This window comes from Scyliorhinus canicula, chromosome 2 (genome assembly GCF_902713615.1).
Source record: "Scyliorhinus canicula chromosome 2, sScyCan1.1, whole genome shotgun sequence".
Taxonomy (NCBI): domain Eukaryota; kingdom Metazoa; phylum Chordata; class Chondrichthyes; order Carcharhiniformes; family Scyliorhinidae; genus Scyliorhinus; species Scyliorhinus canicula.
In genome coordinates, this window is record NC_052147.1 from 222,423,732 (window position 1) to 222,443,103 (window position 19,372).

The 19,372-nt window shown below is 46.5% G+C and overlaps 1 protein-coding gene across 4 annotated transcripts in view; it reads right to left on the reverse strand.

Annotated features, from left to right (window-relative positions):
• itgb6 (integrin, beta 6) overlaps nucleotides 1-19,372 on the reverse strand; it is a 98,542-nt gene that overhangs the window by 42,561 nt on the left and 36,609 nt on the right. For all 4 annotated transcript variants that reach the window (XM_038789645.1, XM_038789648.1, XM_038789644.1 and 1 more), the window contains one exon: nucleotides 15,384-15,473. In XM_038789645.1, coding sequence (XP_038645573.1) covers nucleotides 15,384-15,473 — 90 coding nt within the window. The remainder of the gene's footprint in view (nucleotides 1-15,383; nucleotides 15,474-19,372) is intronic.

A 19,372-nucleotide genomic window follows, 5' to 3' on the forward strand; every position in this document is an offset into this window, starting at 1 on the left:
TCAACGGGGTTCTCCATTTAATGCACCCCCCTCACCGCCGGGAAACTCATGGCATGGACATTGTCGGCCGTACGGGAAGATACTGCCGGCGTGAACGGCTGGAAAATTCCGGACGCGATACTTGAAATCTCGCCCGGGTGTCCCTGATCCCTGTCATACTCACTATTTAAATTCTTTCATGTTTCACTAAGATTACCTCTCATTCTTTTAAACCCCAATGGATACACCCCCAGTGTGTCCAATCTTTGCTCATAAGATAATCCTCCCATCCCAGGTAATCAAGTGAATGTTCTCTAAACCCCTTTTATTGCATTAATATATTGTTTCAATGAGGAAAACAAAACTCCACATAGTGTTCCAGTCTCACCACACCCTGTACAACTGCAGGAATATTTCCTACTTTTTTTCCCATTCCCCTTGCAATAAACAACATTCCATTTACCTTTCCATTCACTGCTCACCTGCTCACTAACTTTGTGTGATATACGAGCTCCCTCATTTAAATAGAATGCTGCTTTTCTATCCTTCCTGCTGAAGTGAAAAATGAATTCATATTTTCCTACATTATCCTCTATCTGCCAAATATAACCCAAAGACGTGCAAGTTAGGTGGATTGGCCATGCAAAATTGCCCTTAGTGTCCAAAAAGTTTAGGAGGGGTTATTGGGTTACCAGGTAGAAGTGAGGGCATAAGTGGGTCGGTGCAGACTCGAAGGGCCAAATGGCCTCCTTCTGCACTATATGTTCTATGTTCTATGTTCTGTGCTTGGCATAACGGCAAACAGCGAAGTGTTTCCCCCCCACCACCCGATTCCCATTGACTTCAATTTTGCTAGGGCTCCTGAATGCCACACTCAGTCAAATGGTACCTTGATATCAAGGGCAGCCACCCTCACCTCACACCTGAAATTCTGGTCTTTGTCCATGTTTGGATTCAGGCTGTATAAGGTCTGGAGCCAAGTGGCCCTCCCAGCTCAGTTGAACTCAAATTGAGCACCAGCGAACAGGTCATTGATGGCTAAGTGCTGCTTGATAGCACTGTTGATGATGCTTTCCTTTACTTTCCCAATGATTGAGAGCAAACGGCTGGTGGGGTAATTGCTCAAATTGGATTTGTCCTTTTTTTCTGTGGACAGCTTATACTTGGGCAATTTTCCACGTTGTCAGTGTTATAGCATTAGTTGTAACATGTTCATAAAGGTGAATCTCTAGTTTAGCAGTAAAGTTTCCCTGGAAGTGTCACGTCATGACTGAACCAGTCGAAATTCTTGCCAGTGAGATGTTTGTTTAAATCTGGACTTTCCGTTTGAATTCAGATAAAGCTGATTTAAACTTTTTGTCTCTATCATTGTTTATATCGAAATAATAATATATGTGCATTATTTTTTTTAAAACAGTCTAGGATATCTGTGCAAAACTGAGAAGACTGGAGACATACAAACATTCTTTTGTGTCTCAGATTCTAACTCCACAATTATTTTGCAGAGCGCAATATTATAATACTTTTGCGCTTTGCGGTTGTTCGCAGCATATTTGCATTGAATAAACAAATCTCTAATCCTGCTCATTCCAAGTACGGAAAAGGCTTGCACAAACCTGCTGCTTTCCTTCCCTGCAGACTGTGAATCAGACTATAAAAGAGGCCTGCAGGATCTTACTCACGACAGCAAAGGGATACTCGTTTACCTCTCATATTTATTATTCAGTTGTCTAGGCAGCTTTTATTGCGTTCATGGCATGATATGAAGGTGCACCTGGAAACAATTTTAACCAAGGCAGGTCACTTTTAAAATCTGAACACCTTTGAGAGCTGATGAACTCTGAAACACTGAAAATCTAAACAATTTGTGTTGAGAAGATGAAGAGTAAATCTAGAGCTTAATGCCTGTTTCAACACATCTGATCCAGCAGATGATTGTTTACTGTATACCTAAACTCTAGAATACAGGGAAGAAGCAATGTTTCAGCTGACAACTTTTTCTGGGAGGGAATTCCACAGTATAAGAAATAATTTGGAACACTTATTTATTGTGGATTATTTGGACTAAAATCATGAAGTGCAGCTGAACCAGATGTGCAGTCCTAACGTTAACTTAAGGGATCAAATTTATTTGTCTGATTCATTCACACTGCCGGGGTCCTTACATGAGATCAAAGGTTCTTCAACGTGGTTGACTCTTAACTCGAAAGTGGTTTAACAAGCACACCATGTTATATGAAAACAGGGCAACTGGAATGCATTGCCTGTGACGCACCCAATCCAAGAATGAGCGAAGTAAAAAACAGTGAAAGTAGCTGGTCGAGGTGGTGCTGAGGAGAGTTAATGCAACACTGAGTGGTAGAGTGAGACAAAGTATAATCAACTGGTGCTGATGTCGGGCCACGTCATGCCAAGGAGTGCTGACTTTCAGGTGCAACATGGTGCTTTAAGTGTTGATGCTGGGACTGAATTGTGTGCGGTTGGCGTTCCCATAGCAGGCACCATTTTCGGAGCAATTCAGGACATGCTAATAGGCTAGTACTCTGCCCACGTGAATCATTCCCACCAGAGGGCGGCACGGTAGCACAGTAGTTAGCACTGTTGTTTCACAGCACCAGGGTCCCAGGGTCCCAAGTTTGATTCCCGGCTTAGGTCACTGTCTGTGTGGAGTCTGCACGTTCTCCCCATATCTGCGTGGGTTTCCTCCGGGTGTTCCGGTTTCCTCACACAAGTCCTGAAAGACGTGCTTGTTAGGTGAATTGGACATTCTGAATTCTCCCTCAATGTACCCGAACAATGTGGCGACTAGGGGCTTTTCACAGTAACTTCATTGCAGTGTTAATGTAAGTCTACGTGTGACAATAATACAGATTATTATTATTATTTGGAGTCAGATTGGCTGGGGCTGGAATTGGTGCTGGAGGGCTTGAAAATCGGAGCTGGTTATAAGCACTCTACTCCCCACACACTCTCATTACAGCCAATAAATTGGTTCAAAGAAGAGCTGCCTCCCCATTTGTGGACATGGAGCTTGACCGAATGTTAGATGTGGTGGAAGAGAGGCGGGATACCCTCTTCCCCAGGGTGGGCAGGAGACCCCCAGCCTGTTTTCCTTAACTGGGCTTGGGTGGAGGTGGCCGAGGCAGTGAGTGCTGTGAGTCTCACCAGGCAGATTGGCACACAGTGCCACAAGAAGATGAATGACCTCCTTAGAGCAACTCAGGCAAGTCACCACCTCTATTTCCCTGGCATCGCTCCTGACTCTCAATCCTCACATCACACCCCCACCCCCCGAGAGGCCAATCAAAACCAATCTGCCTGCATCTCCCTCACATCCCATCTTGTACCAAACCCCAACACCTGCATAGTCTTCTCTGGCCAGGCGCCTTGCTCACACATGTCACCAGTTACAGAACCCTACCCCCATGTTACATGCTCACAAACGTCTCACCATGTCCTTTATGTGTCCCTTAGAAAAAGATGGCCCATAACAAAAGGGCGCGGGAGAAGACTGGAGGGGTGCATTGGACCTCTGGGCACTCACCCCTGCTGAGCAGAGGGCAATGGAGTCAGACAGGGAAGTGCAGGAGAAGACTATCGCCAAGGTGGAAGTCAGTATGCCACAGTCAAATGGGCTCCTAATGCAAAATGATGTCCCTATAGCGAGTGAGTCGCCCCTCTTCTCCAGACCACTCATTCCCAAGATCTCTTCATGTCTCTTGCCTTTTGTCTTGCAGGATCACCATCAGAGCAGGCCGGCCCGTCTGGGGTATCCTGCCCCCAGTCACAACCCCAGCGCACCCCGGAGGAACAGTCCGGGGACAGCAGTGTCATCTTGGCACTGCACTCAGCTGCACCCTCCACCAGTGCAGATACTATCACCTCAGTGGGGCATTTTAGTGAAGAGGCTCCTGGGTCTCCATCTCGTGCGTACATCACATATGCTGCAGCACATCAGGTGGAGATAGGAACTCCTGAAGGAGCGGGTAGTCAGGATAGGTATCACACTTCTGGAAAGTATGATCACATCACTGGTGGAGATGCAGACGCAGAGCTGGGATCTATAGGAGGACTGTCAGCAACTTGCCACTTTCCAGTGCCTGCAGATACAATTGGAGGAGTCCCACCTCCTTCAGCTGCAGGATAGGATGCCGACAATGCCTGGTACCGAGGTCAACACTGAACAGGTGGCATCCGTGGTGGAAGCCTTGGGTCAAAACATCACAGCCATAGGCCAACACATCCAAGGCTTGGGGCAATCTGTGTGGTCGATGGCTGAGGCTTAAGACAGGGTGCCCAGTCACAGGCACACATGTACCGGGCACACATGGGTATTCTGCAGAGCACAAACACAGCTGGCTATTTGGGAGGTGTCATCATAGCTACTTGCAAGCAGTAATTGACAGGGTGAACTAATGCGAATCCTGCTATCAGTCCAACTCTCCCATCCCTTTCTAGCTCACCTTTGGCATTTATGGAGAATGTGTTGCAATCATTGGCTTTGGTAATCTGCTTGGTACAGGTATAGATGGCACCTACATAGCCTGGAATGAGATGAAGGCAAAAAGGTAAAGGGCCATCATGACATTTTGACTGCCAATATATGGCCAGGTGGGTGGATGGCTTTAGATCTTGTTACAAGAAAATACCACACATATCTGTGACAGCCACTCCAGAAAAACATACAGCTAAATATTCATCTTGTGTGGTGATCAAAATAGGCAATAACAGATTGGCAGACACTCTCAGACTCCACTCAATGTTGTTTCATTTGGAGAAATGAACAGCTGGATTCACCGTCACTGCTTTTGTCAGATGGAGAGAGTCAGAATTGGCCGATTGTTTTTGTCAGAAAAATGTAACTATATTCACCAATTTGTCATGTTATAATATAGGATAGCAGCCCGAGATAAAAGAAGGGATTATGTAATACATCGGTTTGCTTCAAATCTGAAAGTTACCAATGGTTCCAGCATAGGATCCAGGCAGGTAGTAATCTAGCTACATTGATACAGAAACAAAGGATGCTGCAAACACACCAGTAAGACAGTGTCTAAAGAGAAAACAGGTACGTTTACGTTTTGGGTGCACTTTTCTTCAGAATTGAAAAATAATGGGTGGGATTCTCCCACCCCGGAGCAGGGCCGTAGAATTGCTGGGACCAGCGAGAATCGCGCCACGCTGCCCCGACGCCAGTCCGCCAATTCTCCGGAGAGTGGAGAATCGGCGCCATTGGTGTTGGCGCGCCGCCGGTCGAGGACCGCTCCCAGGGCACCCGCGGCGATTGTCAGCCCGGGATGGGCTGAGCAGCCACACCAAAAAAGCCAAGTCCTGCCGGCGCCATTGACACCTGCTCTTACCCGGCGGGACTTCGGCGTGGATGCATCTGGGGGCGGCCTGGTGAGGGGGAGCGGGGGTCCAATCCCAGGGGGGGGCCTCCACTGTGGCCTGGCCCGCGATCGGGGCCTACCGATCAGCGGACCGGCCTCTCGGGCAGGGGGCCTCTTTTGTTCAGCGGATGCCCCGTAGCCCTACGCCATGCTGCATCGGGGCCAGCGCGGAGAAGAGAGCCACTGCGCATGTGCGCGTTGGCACCGGTCCCACTGCACATGCACAGACCCACGGCGCCTATCTGACAACGGGATCGGTAGCTGGTGCAACGCGGGTCGCTCCAGTGCCATGCTGGCCCGTGTAGGGATCAGAATTGCTGCTCCTGAGGCTACGTCTACGACAGCGTCAACACTTAGCCTCAGGATCACAGAATCCCACCCAATGTGTGCAATTCCGTAAACTTGAGTTAAAGCCCACTAAATGGCATGTTTCGCACAGCGCCAAGAAAGACCCCGCTATTCAATAGCACTTTGCTGATTTTTGGCCTCGGCGAGGAACTTCCCATCGAGGCCATACTTTGAGTAATGTCCTGCACAAGCGAGTGTAGAAAGACTACTCGCAGATTGGCGCCTTTTAAAAGGCAGCCCTGATCTTTCAACCCCCCCCCTCTCATTATGGCCACAGCCACCCCCCCCCCCCCCCCCCCCACCCCCCCACCCCCTCCACTTCACCCAACTTATTTCTTCTGTGGTCCTCACGCCCCCTCTTACCCCACCTCTTATGGACAAGACTCCCCCGGGCCCTGCAATGTTCTTGTCGGATGGCCTAATTTATATTACAGGAACACTTGTAGCTCAAGCTATAAACAATTTATTAACATTAACTATGGTAGACTATATATAAAACAACAGATGAATAACACTATGATCATGCACAAACAACTTCTCTGTTCCCTGCTTTCTAGTCAGTCTGAAGTCACCTGACTCTAACATTCACTTATATACCAGTGGGACTCCAAGTGGTCAGTCGGTGAATTACAACATAACCATGATATCACCACACCCCCTTTTCTTTGAAGGAATAAATTAATACATTATTATCAGTATATTGATATGTGATATCATTAGCCTGTGAGTCTAACAGTATTCATTTTTGTCTTTAAAAATTTTTGAAGTGGTTTTATACATATATATATATATATACACACACAAGAACAGCAAGCAGAGTTTATACAAATAGTCCAAATCTACAAATTGAGTCAATCAGGTTTTTTTCTGACTCTGGTTGATCTTCGCAAATTTTGGACTTGCTGCTCAGAACTTGTAGATTTAATGTTCTCCATGACGTTCTCATGCTGAGGAACTGCTGAACTATCTGACACTGCAACTTGTGTTGATTCTGATGTAGGTTTGTCATCCATCACGTTGTTGTGAAAGTTTTCTCTGGTTTTCAAGAGTGCGCGACGATTTCTTCTTAAAACCACCCCATCCTCTGTCTGTACGTTGTAGGAACAAGGTGCTACTTCTTCAAGTACAATGGCTTTCCTCAACCAATTGCTTGAATCTTCTATTCTCACAATGTCATCACTACTCAGAGTTAGTAAAATTCTAGACACTGTATCATAGAACTACTTTTGTTTTGCTTTAATGTTTTGCATTTTCTGCAGTACCACTGCATTCTCCTCCTTCTTTTGCAAGTCTGGAACCTTCTATTTATACGTAACTCTGCTGGCGACCCACCATGTGACAATGGTAATGCTTTGTAACGTGATTTCGTGAGATATGGATCAGATTGGCTATCCAATGCTTTCTATAAAGATTGTTTCACAATATGTACACTTTTTTCATTAAGATCTTTGGGATCCATGCCTATATGAGCATTGCCTTTTTTTGTTTCACACATACCATGGAATTTACCCCATTGGTAGATTCTTATATCTTCTTGGTAATTGTGATTTTGCATCTGATACGGGTGGTAGGGTAGAAATGAGATTGATATGCAGATCTACACCTTCAGCAATTTCACTACTCGAATAGAACATAGAACTTAGAACATACAGTGCAGAAGGAGGCCATTCGGCCCATTGAGTCTGCACCGACCCACTTAAGCCTTCACTTCCACCCTATCCCCGTAATCCAATAACCCCTCCTAACCTTTTTGGCCACTAAGGGCAATTTAGCACGGCCAATCCACCAAACCTGCACGTCTTTGGATTGTGGGAGGAAACCGGAGCACTCAGAGGAAACCCACGCAGACACGGGGAGCACGTGCAGACTCCATACAGACAATGACCGTGCGGGGAATCGAACCTGGGATCCTGGTGCTGTGAAGCCACAGTGCTAGCCACTGTGCTACTGTGCTGCCTAATAGTTCATATTGGTGCTTTAAATAGTGCATCTTCTTCAAATTGTATCTCGTTGTCAAATGGTAGTGCACTAAAATCAGTGAACACATCATTGAATTTGCTGATGATGTTCTCAGAATCGTTGGAGTATTAATCAATAACTTGTGGATGCTACATGCCAATGGTAGTAGATCTAATTCTTCACAGGACTGATCACCTGATAATGAATCCAAGCCCATGGATAGAATACAGACTGGGATGGAATAAACTGTGTATTTCACCACCACACTCAGGTCACAAGCACCATAACATTTAATGCTTGAACCATTATAATCTCTCAGAGATATTTTGTGATTTCTTCTAATCGTTGAATTTTAGATTTTATAAATCAGACATGCTGATTAAATTGGCTTTGGCACCAGTGTCTAACTTTAATTGAACCACTGTACCGTTCACTTCAAGTACTAGCTGCCATTTGTCCTCATTAAACACATTCATTTTAAATAGAGTGTCAATTTGCATTTTTTTAAGTGCTGGAGAATTATTTGATGTCTCCAATAAAATTCTTCTTCACTGTTATTCCTCCAACAAACAATGGTGTTACATCACTGGAGACTATGCTGACTGATCTGGGGTTGAGCTTAGAGTAACAATTCTGAGAAAATTGATTTTTTCCTTTGCAGCTGGTACAAAACTTGCCAAACGCTGGACACTGCCTTAATTTGTACCTTTGACAACATCTTTTGCACAGAAATACATTGTCCTGTGGAGGGTGTGCATGTGTTTGGTTTATCAAAGGGGTTGGGTTACAGAGTGTTGTTACTGGGGGGGGAGGGGGGGAAATGTTCAGCTGACGAGGGAGGGACTTGGGCCAAGGGACAGAGAGGAGGTTGGGGGCGTAGGCTGCCTGGGGATGGGCCGTTGGAGGCACGGAGCGTGGGCTGGAGGCGGGCCCAAAAAAGGGGATGGCTGATCGGTGAAGATGAGCCCCCCCAACTAGGCTGATCACCTGGAATGTTCAAGGGTCAAATGGGCCGGTCAAGAGGGCACGTGTGTTCGCGCATCTTAGAGGACTGAAGGCGGACGTGGTAATTTTGCAGGAGACGCACCTTAGAGTAACTGACCAGATTAGATTGAGGAAAGGCTGGGTCAGTCAGGTCTTCACTCGGGACTGGATTCAAAGACTAGAGGGGTCGCGATCCTGATCAATAAGCGGGTGGTGTTTGAGGCGGGTAGAATAGTTTCAGATGTGGGAGGTCAGTACATTATGGTCAGTGGGAAACTGGAGGGGGTGCAGGTGGTATTAGTAAATGTGCATGCGCCAAATTGGGATGATGTGGCGTTTATAAAGAGGAAGCTGGGGAAGATACCGGACCTGGACCCGCACAGGTTGGTCATGGGAGGGGACTTCAACACAGTTAATGACCCTGGCTTGGACCGGTCAAGCTCGAAAACAGGCAGGGTGCCAGCAATGGCAAAGGAACTAAAAGGGTTATTGGAGCAGATTGCGGGGGGGGGGGGGGGGGGGGGGGGGGGGGGGGGTGGATCCATGGAGATTTGGGCAGCCGTGGGTGAAGGAGTTCTCCTTCTACTCACACGTGCATAAAGTGTATTCCCGGATCGATTTCTTTATTTTGAGCAGGGCCTTACTGGCAGGGGTGGTGGACACGTGGTACTCGGCGATCACAATCTCAGACCATGCTCCGCACTGGGTTGGCCTGCAAGTTAGTCAAGACAGTAACCAGCGCCCGCACTGGAGGTTAGATGTGGGACTTTTGGCTGACGATGGGGATGTGCGAGTGGCTGAGGAAATGTATTCAGAACTACCTGCAGGTCAACGACACGGGGGATATTTCAGCAGCGATGGTCTGGGAAGCACTGAAGGCAGTGGTCAGAGGGGAGCTGATCTCGGTATGGGCCCATAGGGAGAAGGTGGATAGGGCAGAGGCGGACCGACTGGTAAAGGAGATACTGCAGATCGATAGGAGGTATACGGAGACCCCAGAGGCAGGACTTTTCAGGGAATGGCGGAGGCTACAGGCGGAGTTCAGCTTGTTAACCACAGGGAGGGCAGTGGAGCAGCTGAGAAAGGCGAGGGTGGCGATCTATGAGTATGGACAGAAGGCCAGCAGAATGCTTGCACAGCAGCTTAGAAAGAGGAAGGCAGCCAGGGAGATAGGGAAAGTAAATTATGGAGTTGGGAACCTGGTTGGAGATTCAGCAGGGGTGAATAAGGCGCTTAGGGATTTCTGCAGTAGGCTGTATAGGTCGGAACCCCCTACGGGGCCGGAGGGGATGAGGCACTTCTTGGGGGGCTGAATTCCCCAAAGGTGGACGGGGAGCTGGTAGAAGGGCTGAGGGCCCCGATTGGGTTGGAAGAGATAGTGGAGGGTCTGAAGTTGATGAGGATGTTCAATGAGGCAAGGGAAAGAGGGGTGCTGCCCCTGACGATGTCCCAGGCCACGATTTCGCTGATTCTGAAGTGGGACAAGAACCCGAAGTTGTGTGGGTCGTACAGGCCGATATCCCTGTTGAATGTGGACGCCAAACTGCTGGCCAAACTTTTGTCCTCCAGGATTGAGGATTGTGTTCCGGACGTTATTGGGGAGGACCAGATGGGCTTTGTTAAGGGAAGGCAGTTGGTGGCCAATTTAAGAAGGTTGTTAAATGTGATCATGAAGGTATGGAGGTGGAGGTAGTGGGATCGCAATGGATGCAGAAAAGGCTTTTGATCGGATAGAATGGGAGTATCTGTGGGAGGTACTGGGACGGTTCAGATTTGGAGGGGCTTTATTGACTGTCGGGTTGCTGTATCAGGTTCCTGTGGCAAGTGTACAGATGAATAGGACAACATCGGACTATTTTAGACTGCAATGGGGGATGAGACAGGGATGCCCCCTCTCCCCACTGTTGTTTGTGCTAGCTATAGAGCTGTTGGCAATTGCTCTGAGAGCCTCAAGGGGCTGGAAGGGGCTGGTCCAGGGAAGGGGGTGGAGTACAGAGTCTCGCTCTATGCAGGCGACCTGCTTCTATATGTATCGGACCCATTAGAGGGAATGGAAGAAATCATTCTCGGGGAATTTGTCCGTTTTTCGGGGTATAAGCTAAATATGGGGAAAAGTGAGATGTTTGCGGTCCAGGCGAGGGGACAGGAGAGGCGATTGGGGGAGCTGCCGTTTAGATCAATAGGGGGAAGCTTTAAGTACCTAGGCATTCAAGTGGCGTAGGAATAGGACCGGCTGCAGAAATTAAATCTGGCCCGACTAGTAGGCCAAATGAAGGACGATTTTTGGAGGTGGGACGCGCTCCCGTTGTCATTCGCTGGAAGGGTGCAGACGGTGATGATGATAGTCCTCCCGAGATTCCTGTTCGTGTTTCAATGTCTCCCCATCTTTATTCCACGGTCCTTTTTTAACCTGGTCAACAAAGTGATCACTGGCTTCGTTTGGGCGGGCAAGACCCCGCGGGTAAGGAAGGTAATGCTTAAGCGGAGTCGGGGAGAGGTTGGGCTGGCACTGCCAAATTTTAGTAACTATTACTGGGCGGGGAATATAGCCATGATCAGGAAGTGGGTGGTGGGGGAGGGGTCGGCATGGGAGCGTATGGAGGCGGCTTCATGCCAGGGCACCAGTTGGGGGGTGGCATGGTACTCTACCAGCCCCATGGTAGGGGCGGCCTTGAGAGTTTGGGGGCAATGGAGGAGACATGTGGGAGCAGAGGGAGCATCTGTCTGGTCCCCAATCTGTAATAATCACCGGTTTGCCCCGGGAAGTATGGATGGGGGGGTTCCGGACATGGCGGAGAGGAGGGATTGAGAGGACGGGGGGTATGTTTATAGAGGGAAGCTTTCCGAGTATGAGGGTGCTGAAGGAGAAGTTTGGGTTGGCGAGGAGAAACAAATTCAGGTATCTGCAGGTGTGGGACTTCCTATGTAAAGCCGTGTCAACCTTCCCGCTCCTGCCGCTAAGGGGGATTCAGGACAGGGTAGTTTCCAGAGGGTGGGTCGGAGAAGGGAGCGGCTCGGACATTTACAAGGAACTTATGGGGTCAGGGGAGACACAGACCGAGGAGCTGAAGCGCAGGTGGGAGGAGGAGCTGGGAGGAGAGATAGAGGATGGTCTATGGGTGGACGCGTTGAGTAGAGTCAACGCGTCCGCAACATGTGCCAGGCTCAGCCTGATACAATTTAAGGTTGTTCACCGGGCTCACATGACAGTGGCCCGGAAGAGCAGATTCTTTGGGGTGGAAGACAGGTGTGCAAAATGTTGCGGGAGGACCAGCGAACCATGTCCACATATTCTGGGCATATCTGAAGCTAAGGGGATTTTGGCAGGGGTTTGCAGATGTCATGTCCACGGTATTAAAAACAAGGGTGGCGCTGAGTCCAGAGGTGTCAATTTTCAGGGTGTCAGAAGACCCGGGAATCCAGGAGGAGAAAGAGGCAGACAATCTGGCCTTTGCTTCCCTGATAGCCCGGAGACGGATACTATTAGCTTGGAGGGACTCAAAGCCCCAGAAGTCGGAGACGTGGCTATCGGACATGGCTAGCTTTCTCTGTTTGGAGAAAATCAAGTTCGCCTTGAGTGGGTCACTGTTAGGGTTCGCCTGGAGATGGCAACCGTTCGTCGACTTCTTCACGGAAAAATAATCGTCAGCAGAAGGGGGGAGGTTTGTTTAGCTTAGAGTAGAGGGTTAATAATAGGTGGGACCTGGAAGGGAGGGAGATGGCTTTTGCACTGTATTTAGTTTCATGTACATTGTTTATTTTGTTGTTGTTATAATACAAATAAACCCCCAATAAAATGGTTATTAAAAAAAAGAAATACTTTGTCCTTATCTTCAACCTGTTTGTTGGTGTGCGAGGAGCCGCAGGAACTTTCCCGCCTCTTTTCGGACGTTTCCCACCTTTTGTGCTTTCTTCTAAGAAGACGCCACAATACCATTACTGAGAAACATTTGAGAATGCTGTGCTACTAGCTCGTGAGCCTGACAAATTTTAACTGTTTGTTCCAAGGACATCTCCGATTCCCTCAGCAACCTCCCCTCAACTTATTTCCATTCACACCAAACACAATCTGGTCCCGAATCATGGAAGATTCCACAGCAAAAAACATACAGGCTTTAGCTTTTAACTTTAAGTCAATGATGAAATGATCTATGGGCTCTTCTGTCTTCTGTAAATGTGATCGAAACACATTTATAAACACATGCATAAATGTCATTTTTTTCTGGGGGTGCAAAGTGCATCAAACATTCAAATTCCTTCGTTAAATTTTTGCTATCTTCATTGTTTGAAAATTTAAACATATTAAACACACCAATTGCTTCGGGCCCTGCGCTGTTAGTAGCATTGTTACCTTAGGCGAATCTGATTGATCTCCTAAATTTATTTCAGTAAGAAACAGATTAAATTGTTGTTTAAACAGATGCCAGTTGCTGTCCACATTGCCATGAAAACTGAGACTCATTGGTGGCTTCAACGACTCCAAGTTGCTAATTCTGGCAGTCTGTAAAATCTTCAAATCTCTGTGTACCTCATGGCAGGCTGATAGTTTTTTCTCAGTGTTTAATACCATCTAACCCTAGTTTCATGTAATGTTCTTGTCGGATGGCCTGATATATATTACAAGAACACCTGTAGCTAAAACTATGAACAATTTAACATTAACTGTGGGTAAACTATTTACAAAATAACAGATGAATAACAGTATGATCATGCACAAGCAACCTCGCTCTTCCCTGCTCTTCAGTCAGTCGAGATCACTTGACTCTAACATTCATTTATATACTAGTGAGACCCCTAGTGGTCAGTTGGTGAATTACAACGCAACCATGATATCACCACAGGCCTGACCCCTGGCATGGGCAACATGACACCCGGGAACCTTGGCACTGCCAGCCTGGCACCTTGGCAGTCTCCCAGCCGGCCTGGATCACATCACCTCAATGTTGCAACATCGCAAATCTCAGCCTCGCCCAGAAACCAAGTTGGGTGTGATGAGGCTGCTGAATCATGCTCAATGTCTCAGGCCATTTCATATTTCTCAGTTCTCAAGAAGAGACTGCACCAAAAATGTAACCATCTCTCTTCCACAACTCCAATCCCCCTCCCCACTTTAGATTCTGACTGATCTGCTGCATATTTCCATCATTTGCAGCATTTTGCTTTTTACCTTGTTCATAATATGTGGTTCAAATTTAAATTCTCCGATCAGGAGAAATCTCTTAGTAGGCATAGTTACATTTATTGTGATGCCCCATGTGCTTTTTGTCAGGAAAAAATATATATTTTAGTTATATTTTGTATATATAATAATCTTTACTCATAGCGCAAGTAGGCTTACATTAACACTGCAATGAAGTTACTGTGAAAATCCCCTGGTTGCAACACTCCGTCGCCTGTTTGGTTACACTGAGAGAGAATTCAGAATGTCCAATTCACCTTGCAAGCATGTCTTTCGGGATTTGTGGTAGGAAACCGGAGCACCTGGAGGAAACGCTCGCAGACACGGGGAGAACGTGCAGACTCCGCACAGATAGTGATTCAAGCCCGGGTCAGTGTTAACGTAAGCCTACTTGCGACAATAAAGATTATTATTATATTATTCTATTATTAACTGGAAGTCAGCAAAAGATCCAAGAAATATCAGCCCTTGTTCAGAGCTCCTGCATCATTTCTTCTTTGGAGCCCTGGAAATTTACTCTGACATTGCTGTGAAGCAATGTTGTTCAGCTATTCTACTTTGAAAACTAGAGGGATGATCTTAACCAGGCACATCTGGCAGGAAAGGACAGGCAGTTGGTTAGCATGGCAGAAAAATGTTCACCACCATTTCCCCAACATGTTCATGCCTGCTCCCATTTTAATGGTCATTTTACAAAAGTGTCAGGATCCGATAATGTTGTTCAGATTACAATACAACCTTAACCACTAATGTAGCACAACCTTAACCGCTAATGTAGCATTGCTAGCCAGGGCCGGGGCCTCTCATGAGGGACCTGGATAAGTTTGATTTTAACGCTTTGAGACATAGGACCAGAATTAGGCCACTTGGCCCATCGAGTCTGCTCCGCCGTTTAATCATGGCTGATATTTTCTCATCGTCATTCTCCTGCCTTCTCCCCATAACCCCTGATCCCCTTACTAATCAAGAACCTATCTATCTCTGTCTTAAAGATACTCCTCTGGCAGGGCTGCTCTGTGCTTCACAAGGAAATCCATGTCTTCCTGGACCCCAGGCTTCCCTTCCCCACAACTATGATCACCTCTGCCCATCCCACCCCTCTTCCTTGACCTTCCTTCTGCTGGAAACTGTTTCCATGTGTGACCATCAGAAGCTTTCTGCCAGTCAGAATCCCACTCCCAACCGCTTTGTTGATTACACTAGCATGTTAAAATAACCTTGCGCCGGTGGTGACAAATGTACTGGCCATGCTCACACCTGAACTTAAAATACAGGTTTAGATGTCAGATTTCACACTATAGACCATAAAACCACAAGACATAGAAACAGAAATAGGCCATTCGGCCTATCAAGTCTGCTCCGCCATTCAATCATGGCTGCTATGTTTCCTATCCCTCATTCTCCTGCCTTCACCCCATTACCCTTGATACCTTTATATATCAGCATTTGTCAAGAAATTAATTAGTTGACTAAATGATAAACAATTTCAATGAATGGGATTGAGTTTTCAATGTTCTGCTGAGTGCTAAAATATAAAAGTGTACCTTGTATGCCTTAATAATCAATTGAAGGATATTTCTCGAATCACTTTCAAGTCGTTCCACTGTGGCACCAGGTATCAGTTCTGCATAATTCTACGAGGAAGCAACAATTATGTGATGGTTAATTTTAAAAGCAACAATCACACCCATAAAATAAATTGCTGTGCAATAATAATTTGTCACCATTTCTTAAAAGAACTACACATATATGACAGATTATGCCAAAATCTTATAATAATGGTGAGTGATCAACTCAGTTGCTTTTTCTGTAAATAAATTGGTTGGAAATCTAGGGCGGGATTCTCCCCCACCCGGCGGGGCGGGGTTCCCGGCGGGTTGGAGTGGCGTGAACCACTCCGGCGTCGGGCCGCAAAGGTGCAGAAGTCTCCGCACCTTTAGGGGCCAAGCCCTAACCTTGAGGGACTAGGCCTGCGCCGGAGTGGTTGGCGCCCCGCCGGCCGGAACGGCCTTTGGCACCATGCCAGCCGGGGCCGAAGGGACTTCGCCGGCCAGCAGAAATCCGCGCATGTGCCGGAGCATCAGCGGCTGCTGACGTCATCCCCGCGCATGTGCTGGGGGGAGTCACTTCTGCGTCGGCCATCGTGAAACCACATGGCGAACGTGTAAGGAAAAGAGTGCCCCCACAGCACAGGCCCGCCCGCCGAACGGTGGGCCCCGACTGCGGGCCAGGCCACCGTGGGGGCACCCCCCCGGGGCCAAGTCGCCCCGCGCCTACCCCAGGACCCCGGAGCCCACCCGCGCCGCCTGGTCCCGCCGGTAAGGTCGGTGGTTTGATTCACGCCGGCGGGACCGGCATGACAGCGGCGGGATTTTGGCCCATTAGGGGCCGGATAATCGCCGGGGGGGTGGGGGGGTGGGGGGGTGGGGGGCGACAGGCGTGGCGCGATTCCCGTCCCCGTCGAATCTCTGATGCTGGAGATTTCGGGAGACGGCGGGGCGGGATTCACGCCAGCGCCTGCCGATTCTCCGACCCAGCAGGAGGTCGGAGAATCACGCCCCTGGTCAGTGTAATAATAAAATCGGAAAAGATGTTGAAAATTTGAAAAATGTTTTCCAACGCAAGCAATGAATACAGAGCAAACAGGAATTAATATAATTAAGCTAGAGTTTGAGCAAATACGTCAGGATCTGTTTCAACATCTCTTTCTATGCGACAGTGTCCAATTGTTCTATGTTTGATTATGTGAGTCCAGTTACTACTGATGCTCACTGTGCTTGATTGGTTAAGCATGGGTGTAGACTAAGTGGAAATTAAACAAAGCTGTACCAAGAGCTGGAAGCCAGAGATGAAGCATTGAATAGACATTTTGAACAATAGTGAATAAACCTGTTTTGCTTTTATTTCAGGTCATATGCAAGCCTGCCAGTCATAAAAGAATTATCTAAGAGGGAATGGGAAGAAGACATTCACAAAGGTTCTCTCCTGACAGCTACTTCTTCCATTGGAACTTTAAAGAGTACATTTTTTTCAGTATTTAAAAAAAATGTATGTAAATAGTTCCTAACTATTCTTTTTGCGTAGCGAATGGGCCACTGCCATCTGTTTTTCATGAGTGTGTTTCGTGTCTAAAATCCATAAAATTGACGTGTCAAACAATTGTAACAATATTCAATCAGACAGTTTAGCCTTGAAATCAATGGCACTTCTGGCCACTTAGCAGGAGTCCACTGAAAGGGATGCAAATTCAGTTAAATTCCTGGCATATTGGCTTGAGTTTAGTAACATAATCTGGACTGAATCTTTGGTGTAGTGTTGGGGGGGTGTTGCATTGTAAGAGTTGCTGTTTTCAGACGAAAGCTAAAATAAAACCACTTCTCCTTGCTGAGGTGGATGCAGGTGCTAGGGCGGCACGGTGGCACAGTGGTTAGCACTGCTGCCTCACACGCCAGGGACCCGGGTCCGATTCTGACCTCAGGTGATTGTCGGTGTGGGGTCTGTACTTTCTCTCTGTGTCTATGTGGGTTCCCACCGAGTGCTCCATTTCCTCCCACAGTCAAAAGACGTAGGTAAATTAGCTATGCTAAACTGCCCCTAGGTGGGATTACATGAATAGTGCGGCGGAGTGGGCCTGTGTCATGAGAATGTCACTTTAAGAAATGTTTGGCTGCTCATGTTACCGCAGTGATGTCAGGGTGTGGGTGGAGCTGAACTCTGGCTCTGCTTTTTAGTTTCACTTTGAGAAAAGCTTGGGTGTGTCTGTGTTCTTTTGGTTTCGTTTTCAGTGCTGGAGCTGAAGCCAGTCAAAGCAGGTATACAGCTGTTCTCTCTGCCATGAAAAGACTATCTCTTGATCATTTGGTGAATTCAGAATTATAAATGTTCTCAGTAGTGAATTTAACCTGATGTGCTTCTGTTAAAGGTTATGTTTTTTGTAAGTCTTCTGGATGTTAAAAGGACAGCAAAAGCATTACTTAGTGTTGTATTCTTTGGGAGTTGTATTTGAATTGATGGTTGCTAAGATGTTCACTGAATGTTTTAAAAAGGTTAACTGGAGTTCATAGAATAAACATTGTTTTGCTTTTAAAAAATACTTTTCCATTTCTGCTGTACCACACCTGTAGAGTGGGCCATGTGCTCCCCATACCACAATCTATTAAAAGGTGTGGGTCAGGTGAACTCCATGATACACTTTGGGGTTCTCTAAACCCTAGCCCATAACAGTCTGTGTGGGGTCCTCTTTCAGAGGGTCGGTGCTGACTTGATGGGCTGAATGGCTTCCTTCTGCACTGCAGGGATTCTATGATCCCATGGTAATATGTAATAACAAAGGAGAAAAAGGGAGTCCTTCTGGTGTTGTTCAAACACGTACCTCAATCAACAGCAGCAAAAGAGGTGCATGAGTCATTCAACTCATTAGTAAACATTTGGGTTGAATTTTCTGGTGCAGCAATTGGCTGCTGAGTTTCCTGATAGGTGTCTTTTTTCTGGATATCTTTATTAAACATTTTATTCCTGACTGTAAACACATCATTCAAATTCTTAATGAAACATCAAATCCAAACATCAGTATTAGGACATAGAAGGCCTTTACTTTTCTCCAGCTTGCTCTCTATCTTTCTTTCATTCAATCACCGTCCTAAGGCAGCAATAGCATCGGCATTTACTCAGCAAAACTTGTGCATTCTACAATGATGTTGCAATGCCCAAGGACAATGCAACAATTGAAGTGAGGCACTTAAATGCTAGCCATATAACATATCCTGTCACACACTCAGTTACTTGAGTATCAGATACCACATTAGTTTCTGTTGTGGGCATGTCCAACATTTTTTGTGTGGCTTGAATGCTGATATAGATGTAAGAGGCTGCAGGCCGACACACAGACAACATGGCTATGATTACAGAATTGAGTAGTTTAACCCTGTTAATCATATAATTGAACTGCCAGCTTTTTAAAGTTGTGGCTTAGCTTCTGCTAGGTTTTTGAGTTGAGAGAAAAAGAGAAAGAAAGTTGTGAGGATACAAAAGAAATTAGCAATTGTAAATATAATCTGTTAAACAGCTATCCAAGTGAATGGATTACAATGAAAGGAAAATTGGGAATTGAGGGGTGTAATCAATTAATCTTGCACGGACACCTCTATATACCTAATCAACGTAAAGGGCATTAACTTTGTTTGTCAGATATTGAAAGATTCTATGCATTCAAAGGTCGCATTCAGTGTACAAGGGAAAGCCGATCTGCACAGCAACCTGTTCAGACAGGCTTGGGCAGTAATGGCTAACTATGTGTAAAATCTTTCCAGTTTGTATCATTTATTTTAGCATATCTGCAATCAGTAATTCTTAAGATTACTGAGCTATGTTTTGTAACAATAAAGTTTAATTTTATTCTGATTAATATAGACTGATGATAAGCATGCTCTGCTATAGTGGGCAATGAATTTCCTTAAACAAATAAAAGATAAAATGACAGGTTTAATTTTTTTGTGATTCATAGAACAAAGGTGAGTCGCTTTGGACGTGATGA